Raw genomic sequence first — 11,075 nt, 5'->3', positions numbered from 1 at the left:
CATTGTTGCTAAAGAGATAGTAGCACTTACCATGACTGGTGCTCATCCTCCTACTTCAACATCCATTTTAGCTACACTTGGTAAGATTCAAAATACAACATTCATTTTTTTTCATCCACTTTTTTCCTCTATACACTCTAAACAACAATATTATTATATATCCCAGTTTATGCCATTCAGGCAAGAAAGAATCAAGTCAATCGCCTTGTGTAATTCCGCATTGCTACCACCAGGAGGCTTCAGTGAGAACCAGTAAGCACAACATACACTACATGGTCAAAAGTATTTGGGCCACGCCTCCTAATCTTCATTTCAGGTGTTTTCAGTCCCATTGATGTATGAAATCAATAACCGAGCCACGCAGGCTGCCTTTACAAACATTTGTGAACGAATGGTTCAAATGAGCTCCATGAATTTCAGGGTGGTGCTGTAATAGGACACCACCGCGGCAACAGGTCAGTTCATGAAATTTCTTCCCTTCAAGATATTCCAGGATCAGTTGTAAGTGGGATTATTGGAAAGTGGAAGTGTTTAGGAAACACAGCAGCTCAGCCATGAAGCGTCAGATTGTGAAGTTGCAGAGCATCAGCACGGAAACTGTGCACCGGGAGCTTCATGGCTTGGGTTTCCATTGCTGAGCCGCTCCTGTGGGTGTAATGTGTAGGTGGCCTGGTACTTTTAGATCTAAAATATGACACGCTTTTGATGGAATCGATTTTTAAAAGTTTTGTCTGCAAACTATTTGATCTGTTTGTAACTTTCCAAATCAACCGTGTTGCTCTTTTGTATTCCGTAGTGGATAAAAGTTACTTTTCATCATCAGGTCTCTGCAAATAAAATACAAATCACACTCAAACAAGCGGTTTAACAAACAGCAAGTTAAACAAGCTAAAACCAAACTATCTCCTTTTACATGAATAACAAGAAGCAGGGCTGAGAAAAAGTGTCATTTTCTTTACTAAATTATGGATGATTAACATGCCTCACCGAGGAGGTTCATATGTTCCCGACTCCCAGTGATACATCGTAGAAACACACTGTACACTTCGAAGGACAAACATGATGAACCATTAAATGTTGCGACACATTAACCATAAACCACAGCTCTCAAGTATAAGTCGTATTTCTGCCTACTTCCTGTGTCTAATATCCAAGTCTCTGTGGAAAAAGAGCAAGAAAAAAAGAGAGCGCATGTCAGACAGAAACACTCAGACACACTTGAGACACTTCTCTCAATAATCCTGTAGTTTTTGCTAACATTTGGGAGCCAATCAAACCAATCAGGCTGAATCGGTGTGGGCAGCTGCATCCCACAGGATGGAGGAGGAGGAGAGAAACAGCAAGAAAACCCAAACTAATGAGTATAATACAAAGTTTGTACCAATAACCAAACCCCACTGGCCTTTCTTATTAAAAACAAATCTAAAGACCTGAAAATCACCCGAGGGTGACTTTTCATGTAATACTGTACAATGACCTGAACACCTTATAAATAATCCCAAGCACTGCTCCTAGTGTAAACTCATAAAACCCAAAGAAAAACATACTGATGGATGATTTTACTTTACAGGAAATATACATACATGAGGTTAAATGAATTCCACTGAAAGCAGCATTTCTCCTGTGACAAAGAAATGGTTGTATAACATCATAAGTAGAGCTACCTGTGTGCTTCTGTAGACAAACCATCGATATTATGGTCCAAGTTTGACATCAATACAATCCTTGTGTTGTCTCATTCTAGTTGGCAAGTAAACAAGAACAAAAGTTTCTCAAAGAGTTCTTATCTAATAATGTTTTTTATATTATGTACAGTTTAAAATGGTAAAATGTATTGTTTTTTCTTTTTTCCCCCTCTAAACAGTTCCTTCAAAGAGCAGAAAGACAGACCACGATGGCTAACTAAATCGGGAGGGAACACTCTGGAATTGGGAGCCGGTCTGGAATGTAAAAGCAGACGGAGTGTGACGTTACACCCGATGTTTTGTTCGGGTGTTTCTGATGCTGCAGAAAGTCACAGTGATCTGATTTGGCAGTAAATAAAACAGAACAGAATCTGTCTGAAGCCTTTCGTTAGACGTCTTAGGCAGAGTTCGGCAAACACAAAGACACTCCAGAGACAGAAGGCGGAAATCAACCTTAAAGTTAATGGTTTCATTTTGAAGCATCTCCTTTTAATCCATTTTCACTATTTCACTTAGAAGTTTCCCGAATTTGTTTAAAAGAAAGCGGCAACCAGCTCCAGAGTGTCCACGCCTATACCGCCTACTTACAACTGAGGCCCTCTGTAATGAAGAATAACTGTATCTATGGTCAAAAAGTCTGCATAGCACACTGTACACAGTATGAGTCCAAGTCAGTAACTGGGCCAAGCTAAAGATGATGGTCTCTTCCAAATCCTCCACAGCCAGCCGAAAATTAAAGAACGTTTTCAAAGAGGTGCATCGATCGCATGATGTTTTCATCCTGAGGATACAAAATAAGAGACAATACGATGAGCGGTGCTGAGACTGTGCCAGCAGCAGTGCGAGCTGATGTTCTGGGGATCGGCCTTACGTTTTGGCAACAGTCGATGAACTCGTCTATGGTTACCACGCCGTCTTTGTTCTTATCCATCTTCTGTTGGAGGCAGACAAAAGGAGAGATATGAAGGTTTTCTGAAGCCTCGTACATAAAACAGTAAAATCTGCCAACTGCCTGCTTGCCTGAAAGAATACTTCTACGTGCTGACGGGGCGTCTCCTCTTTGAGGACGGGGTATGTGCATTTTCCCATCATGTCGTAGATGGCCTTCATGATGTCCAGCATTTCCTGTGATGCGCAGAAAACATAACAGAGATAAATACAATGTCTTACACTCAGTTTGCACTGACTGCTCGCTAGCAGTTCTTGTGTCCTCACTCATATCTTACGTGTGACTGGATTCATGCACGAGTCGTGTCTCAGGATGAATTATTGGTCAGCGTCAGAAAAAAAATAATTTAAATGAATGGCCCTGAGCCTCAGCTGTTATGCTAATCAGCACGTGTTGCATTATAGAGCATTCATTTGTTTGTTCTTTCAGGTCCCCGTAAAACAGATTCAAGGAGCAGGAAGTTCGAATAACAACCCTGAGAATTTAAGGATGGCGATTATTTTATGTTGTTTTGTGATTTCTGCGCTACATTATTACATTATTCAGCTTTACTTATAGTGTTGAATCAACATCCTAATGAGTGATATACATATATACTCACTGGCCACTTTATTGTTCAACTGCTTGTTAACACCAAAGTCTAATCAAGCAATCATGCGGCAGAAAATCGATGCATTTAGATACATAGACATGGTCAAGATGGGACCATGAAGTTCAAACCGAGCATCAGAATAGAGGAGAAAGTTGATTCATATTTCAGTGACTTTGAACTTAGCACGGTTCTCGGTGCCAGACCAGTTTAGCAGTTCCTGAGTGTTTCAGAATCTGCTGGGATTTTCCCACACAACCATCTCTAGAGTTTACAGAGAATTAGGCAAAAATAGATAAAACATGCAGTGAGCAGCAGTTCTCTGCCTTGATGGTGTCAGCGGTGAATGGCAAGACTGCTTCAAGTTGCTAGAAAGACCATAAGTCAAATAACAGCTTGTTACAACCAAGGTACGCAGAAGAGCATCTCTGAACACACAACACATTGAAGCTTGAGGCAGATGGGCTACAGGAGTTGAAACAAACAGCTGTGCAGGGAAAATACTATTAGCTTGTTTAGGCCGGCTTTGAAAAAAGTGGCTTTAAATGTTTGCGGGCTGACTTAATCCCTGCGTTTGAATTAAATTAAAAGGAGCCAGCTTTGTTAATGAACATATGGCAGCTCGACAGCTTTAAAAATAGTGAAAGTAAAGAATAAAATTAAAGGTTAGGGTAGTTTTAGTTAAGCTGTAAATGTAGTCAGGCCACACTGGCAGTACTTTTGACACAAACTACTTTTGACACAGTAGATGGCAAAAAGAGCCAAATGTGGCTCTGGAGCGGCAAACTGGAGACACCTGCTCAGTACACGGACTGAAAACAGTACTGCAACTCAACCATAAGAGGGCAGTGTTTGTTTTCAGTACAGCTAATTCTTCCTAAGAACTTTTATTTTAAGTATTGTGAACTCCAATGCTTGAGTGCTTTCACACTGACAAGCTTAGTGAGCCAGTAGGAGGAGGATATGTCAATGTTAACCCACAGAGGCAGATTCCTGGGAGGATGTTTTCTTCAGTTTAACTGTTACATTTTGATCTTTACTGTACAAAAATCGAGCGCAGTCTGCAGGCTCAATGTGAACATTAGCAAAATGCAAACTGGCGTAGCGCTGTGCTCGATCAAAATCGACGAATCGTGGACATCCTGTACAACAACATGTAAGTGAATTAACTAAAGCATGCGGCGTGAAACACGGCAAATATCTCAGCACTGTGACCTTCGTGTTTTTAGGAGACGTACCTCTTTAGTGATATATCCGTCTTTATTGATATCATAAAGGTTGAAGGCCCAGTTGAGTTTTTCCTGGACTGTGCCACGCAGGAGGATAGAGAGACCCATAACAAAATCCTGTAATGGAAACGCAACTTACTGACAAATGTGCAAAACATCACAGCTTTAACTCAACAACGACGCATGAGACACTTTCTACGTGAGGCACTTCAACCGATTCCACCCTTTCTGTGAGGATGCCGTCCTCTATCACGTATTCATTAGAGGAAAATGATGAAACGGCAAAAGTGGAGCTATCATAAATCAAAAATAGCTCATTATTCAAATGTTTAGTCGACTCAGTGTCAGTCCTCAGGGAGATCTCGTACTTCAGAACAGAGTGGACCGCACATTAGGCAGGGAAACTTTGTTTGGCATAATGACAGCTGTTCCCTGTTCTGTCCTAATAAGCAAATAAGTGCCCTTCATAAATATTAATCAAATGTTGAGCATCTTGAGTAAACTTGATGAGGCTAGATTTTTTTTCTATAAAGGGGGTTGCAGGTTACATAATGATCGAGTGTAAAGCCTCGTCTGTAGGAGCGTTTGATGCGCACGCCTTTTCGACAGCGAACCCACACACTGGTCGAGCTTTAAGACACTGAGAAATGAACAATCTGGCAACTCTGGGCTTACCTCAAAACTCACAGAGCCATTGTGATCCGTGTCAAAAGCATTGAACAGGAAGTGTGCGTATGTCGAGGCATCTATGGAGAGAACAAACAACCAATCACAGAACATCTGTCGTGATTACGGCTCGCTGGCAGTGGTGGCTACTGCAAACAAGAAAAAGGTTCAAAGCGGAGACTGTTTTTTCTTTTCCACTTCAAAGAAAACAGGCTCGCGATGAGAGGGAAGAACAGTGTGCTTAGAGCTGAGGGTTTTATCATTGTTTCCTCTGTGCTGTGCCATTATGTTCACTGGCCTGCCTTTCTTCTCTCTGAACAGATATATCAAAGCTTCCTAATGTTTCCTCTGTTCCTCCTCGGGTTGAATCTTTGCATAATGATGAGAGCCAACAGAGAGAAACTCAAGGCTGCCTGAATACAAACTTCTCTTCTCCCTCTGCCTCTCACCGACACTGTGTTTTCATGGGAGGCGAGGAAACCTAACGTACTCCGGACTTAGTGCAATTTTTGTAAACACGCATGAATGCGGGAGCTCCTGGGAAAGGGAAAGCATGCTGGGAAAACAAAGCAGCAGGCACAGACCTCCTTGCGGGAAGAACTGTGCGTAGATGTCTTTAAAAGTGTCTTCGTTGACGACCCCGCTGGGACATTCCTGCAAGACAAAATGGAGATGCGCAGGTTATCTGACATCTATGTTTACAGTCCTAGCCTTAAACTTGAGTTCACATAGTGCCAATCACGGTCACGTCTCACTAAAAACAGGGCACCTCTGAGAACGACAAAGTCAGCTAGCAGTGGGAAGATGTCTTTAAATGAAAAACAACATATTCCACCAGTGACTGACCATCGAATCCTCAGCAGCTATCTCGTCCATGCCTGTGGTTATCTGGCAGCATTCACTGGAAAAGACTGAATAGTAACATACCCAAGAATTGTGCGTGTGTCTCTTTTCAAACAATCAAAGTAGCGGATGACCTTGCTTGGAGCAGCGTGGTGATGGAGGCAAATAGTTTTACAGGTTCGATTCTGCGGCACACGCTGACGGGATATTGACTTTAGAAAGTTACCCCCTACATGGGCAATTTCCAGGGCAGGAGCCTCGTGTTTCTCTGTATTTTATGGAAGAAAATAGCCAACAGCAGCGAGGGCTTTTATTGGAAATCAAATATAACAAAACAAAACAAAACACGGTGTGGATGCAAATGCGAACACCTCTATGATAGAAGGACTTCTGAAGCTACATTGTGCTTGTGAACTTGCATCAACATCAACATATTCTATTCCTTTTCACGAAAGTCAAAAGTAGACACGTTAAAAGGCTCTCTGAGTATGAGTAACCTCGCTAGAATTAAAGGGCACGCCGGGTTTCCTGCTTCCCGTGACCACGTCTCATCAGCCACTTTGGGAAACAGTGCGGCGAGGGGAAGAAAATAAAGACGAAACCTTCATCGTCTTGCTTCAAACGGGCGTCTTGTGTTTCAAGTTAAGAGGATGCTGCAAGGTTGTCTGCGCAAGTCCCCTGACACCCTCCTCCTTCTTGGTCTCACAGACTCAGCTGAATATCTTGCAGGGTGAGGCGAGAAAGAAGTTTCGGAGACAGAATGTGCACAAGTCTGTCTCTGCGTTGTCATCTGGCAGGCTCTAACCTGATTTGTGAAGTCTGAAAGTCGTTGCTTGGACTAGCGTGTATGAATCATAATGATGTACAATGAGGAAAATTACTCTCCATCATGGTTGGAATAAATGACACCTAATTATAACGGTCACAGTGCCTGGATTGAGGAAAAATATTCAGGCTGTTAATTTATAAGTATTGATCTTTATTCCTGGTAAAACAAAAGACTGCAGCTGCAAAGAAAACAATTAGTGCTTTTTGACTTAGAAAAGTATGACATTGCTGTGATATGTGGATGTTAAATGTGAAGCAACAGCGTTGTGAAAAGTTATTTTTTGCATATCTGTCACACTTGCATGTTTTAGATCAGCGGTCTCCAACCTTTTTTGCGCCACGGACCGGTTTATGCCCGACAATATTTTCACGGACCGGCCTTTAAGGTGTCGCGGATAAATACAACAAAATAAAACTAGTACCGGTACCGAAAAAAAGAAGATTTATTCATAACACACGTGAAAAGACACAGGAAAAACGAGTTAACGATAAAAACGATAACAAAAAACCCTGAAAACCGATAAAAACCCTGAAAACCATACATTTCACACCTGAGCCTCAACTCTCGCAGCCCGGTACCAAACGACTCACGGACCGGTACCGGTCTGAGGCCCGGGGGTTGGGGACGCTGTTTTAGATTATCAAACAATTACAACACAAATACAAAGTGTTTTTAAATGATGATTTTTTTTTATTTAGTGAAATTTAGCCCTATGTGACAAAGTTTTTGCCCCCCTTCTTAACTCATTAATTAACTGTGACTCTTCATTTTTTGGAAAGCTGAGTTCAATCTACCAGCCACGCCCAGGTCTGACTACTGCCATAGCTGCTGAATGACTTGCATACTAACATTAGTGATGTGCGATACCACTGATTTCCTTTCCGATCCGATACAAAGTAATATTCAGGGTGGTATCGACGATACTGATCCGATACCGATACTTTGTACTAGAGATGGCACGATACCACTTTTTTATGTCCGATACCGATACCGATATCATAAATTTGGATATCTGCCGATACCGATATGAATCCGATATAGTGTTTTTTAATCAACAAAACTGTTTTTTAAAATATCTTGCTGCATTTTGCAAGTCTGCAAGTTCATACTCAAGTTTAAAACAACAACTACACTAAAGCTATTCTGTTATACCTGTATACAAAAAAAATATTTCATAGTTCAGCAATACTGATCAATCTAATAAACTTAGACCTACACCATCCTCCCTATTCTGGTATTTTAAAGAGTACTTAGCGTAAATATTAAGCAACCTAACTAATAGGGTTCCAACTCCCAGCAACAACAAAAATAAATAAATAAAAAATAGGGAACCACCCCTCACGCTCCACCTCATGATGCTTAATCGACGTAATCAACCTTAATTTGATGCAGTGTGAAAAAAAATGCACAGAAATCAATTATTTTTCAAGAAATATTAAATAGATTCAACATCTTTCTTCAACAAAATTGCAGACTGCACAGATGGTACCTTCCCAAAGTAAAAAGTACTATAGCTTACTAGGGTATATATTAGACTTAATAGTTACTATATACAGTAATTGACTTCTATTCATTTTGCATCAAATTAAAACTTTGGCTGTCAGATAGTGATGGGACGTTCTGTATCGAGGCTTCGGAGCGTGTGTCGAGTAATGGAGGGGGCGTTTCCGCGAAGCGCGTATCGAGGCTTGCTTCATTTATGGGAGGAGCTGAAAATGATGACGTCTGAAGCCTCGCTGCCCGGCTGTACCACGTGACTGGTTCATGAAGTGGTTCGAACAGCGATATAAACCCCTCAGACTTCATTCAAAAATGTGGGTGTTTGATGGAGAGTTGCGGTTAGTGAGAGTTTGGAGACCGTTTGGAGGTTTATGAGAGTGAGGAAAGTCAGGAGAGAATGGAGCCAGCTAAGAAGAGGAGGATGTCCTCCCCTGTGTGGGAACATTTTGATCTTATTCCTCCCAACAAGGTATGTAAATTTCTACAGAAGATGTATTTTCATGATACTGATGGTGCAATACAATTTATGTTGAGCTGTCTTGACTTTTGTACAAGGTGAAGTGTTTGCTATGTGCCAGGGAGCTGGGATATAACAACAACACCTCATCCATGTTTAGGCACTACAGAGCTTTGCATGAGAATAAGGGGGACACCGATTGTGGAGCAAGACCAGGTGAGCCATCAAATGCAATGATAATATAGGATGCAGTAATGTTACTAAATGATATAACAATATTATACAACTGTTATAAGTTACGTGTGTGATATTTATATTTGTGCTTTATCTTTATTGTCTTTCCTCAGGAGAACAATCTCAAATAGATGAAGACCTGGTCAGCATGGTGATTGAGGACTCCCAGCTATTTAGCATTGTGGAGGACAAAGGATTCAAAAGATTTGTTAAATCATTAAATCCTAGCTATGTTCTCCCCACTAAAAAGGTCATAAAAGCAGTGAAAATTTTGTTTTTACAGAATAAAATGTGAACAGGCAGGACTGAGGCTCAAAGCCTCAGTGTGTAGCTGTCCATACCTCAACGTTACAAAAGCACAACCACTGTCCACACCCCAACCACACCTCACCTCACAGTAAATGATCATTTCCATTTCAAGCATTTCCAAATAATCATTTTCCATACTGCCACTATAAATATACACAGTATACTGCCATCACTACAATATACATGTTTTACACACTCCTTTTGTTGTTGACATTTACAGGCTGTGTGCAAAATGCCACACTCTTCAAATTCATGCCAGCTATTATTTTTACGTCCAGTAGGTGTCCTGCTAGAGCAAATGAAGCTTCATGAAGCTTCGCGTTGGGGTGAACCAATTGGATGAAAAGCTTCAGTGCTTCATGGGGCTTCATCTGCCCATCACTACTGTCAGATAATTATTTATTAAAAGCTCGACATTTTAAATGAGAATAAGAAAGAAAAGTATGTCTTTGTGCCCCCTTTTCCCTGTTCATGCCCTATCGGCCCCCCTGGCTAAACTTTGCTAGATCCGCCCCTGCACAGTTACCAGCGTCAGCTACGTAGAAAAAGATCCTGGTGTAGAAAGAAATATTAAATAAATTCTAACAACAGCTTATCAAGCTTAAACGTTCTGCTGTTGTTCAGCCGCTGGTTTCCTCTTTCTGGTGCAAAGTGGGCCAAAAGCAAACAAGAGAGACGGACTCGCGACAGAAAAGCCGATCAGCTGATCATTTAAGCAGTTTCACGATTGAAGTAGCAGCCGGAGAGCGAGAGGCAGTCGCTCGTTAAGCTCAACGTGGGAATGCTTTACAAACATTCAGAGATGGACTTACACACTTGCTTTACTTCTCTCGGGGATAACTTTGTCGGAGATGAAATGCCAGGTTGCTAGCGAAGCTCCAAATGCTATCCAGACCACGACAGGTCCAGCTGCTCTATCACGTGATGCATACTGCTCTGACTGTTAACGTTCTGAGGTGAGTTACGGCGTGTTGCAAGTTTTGTGAGGTGCTTTCGTGATATTTAATGGATCGGATTACATTTTTTATTTTTCTCCGATATCCGATCCAGTAATTTAGGTCAGTATCGGACCGATACCGATACGTAATATCGGATCGGTCCATCTCTACTTTGTACAAAAACGTATTTTATTTATTGTATCTCAAATTATAGCGTCATAATGATTACAGGGCATCAGATTTCTTGTTCTTATCACTTAATAATGCAGAGTAGGGCTGCCACAAACGATTATTTTGATAGTCGACTAGTCACCGATTATTTTTGCGATTAGTCGACTAATCAGATCATCATCCATTGAACGTAAAAGTACAGCTTATTGCACCAGCAGCATCTGCTCTTATATAACTATCATTAGCTTACAGCTTTAAGTGTTTAAGGTCTGTGCTAACTAAAAATAAAGACAAGATGATAGTTAATTGAATTCTAATTAAATGTGCAGATTGTTTCGGTGGAGTTTAATAAACTCAGCCGATTTACTCAGGAACAAATAAAATACTGAAAAAAGCCAAACAATAACATTTTTAAGTTATCTAAGTGACTTGTATATGTTTAACCTGAGTAGGGCGGTGGGTTTGAAAACGATCTACCGGGAGTCCGGTGCTCTCATGGCCCCCGGCTAGCTATCGAGCTAGTGGGTAACAGACGCCTCCAAAAACGTCGGAGCACTTTTGAAAATATGTGGTGTCTTGATAAACTGAGCAGATATTTGAGGTTTACACAGCTACATTCTCGCCTGAAAATATGTTAAACGTTTATTTTGTGACCCAGAAAGAATAATAAGAGTAA

General features: G+C 41.1%; 1 protein-coding gene and 1 long non-coding RNA gene across 6 annotated transcripts in view; one reads left to right on the top strand and one right to left on the bottom strand.

Annotated features, from left to right (window-relative positions):
• Nucleotides 1–1,544: 1,544 nt before the first annotated feature.
• The window catches only part of kcnip4a (potassium voltage-gated channel interacting protein 4a), a 158,753-nt gene continuing 149,222 nt past the window's right edge, over nt 1,545–11,075 (bottom strand). For all 5 annotated transcript variants that reach the window (XM_026161863.2, XM_026161857.2, XM_026161862.2 and 2 more), the window contains 6 exons: nt 5,703–5,772; nt 5,128–5,198; nt 4,462–4,569; nt 2,706–2,810; nt 2,557–2,619; nt 1,545–2,466 (listed from right to left, as the gene is read on the bottom strand). In XM_026161863.2, the coding sequence (XP_026017648.1) occupies nt 2,419–2,466; nt 2,557–2,619; nt 2,706–2,810; nt 4,462–4,569; nt 5,128–5,198; nt 5,703–5,772 (465 nt within the window). In that variant the 3' untranslated portion in view covers nt 1,545–2,418. The remainder of the gene's footprint in view (nt 2,467–2,556; nt 2,620–2,705; nt 2,811–4,461; nt 4,570–5,127; nt 5,199–5,702; nt 5,773–11,075) is intronic.
• LOC145420692 (uncharacterized) lies at nt 8,623–9,233 on the top strand. Its single transcript, XR_013902010.1, has 3 exons — nt 8,623–8,759; nt 8,908–8,963; nt 9,095–9,233. It is a non-coding gene; the product is annotated as an uncharacterized LOC145420692 (long non-coding RNA).

This window comes from Astatotilapia calliptera, chromosome 3 (assembly GCF_964374335.1).
Source record: "Astatotilapia calliptera chromosome 3, fAstCal68.1, whole genome shotgun sequence".
Taxonomy (NCBI): Eukaryota; Metazoa; Chordata; class Actinopteri; order Cichliformes; family Cichlidae; genus Astatotilapia; species Astatotilapia calliptera.
This window is presented reverse-complemented; position numbering and strand designations above follow the sequence as displayed.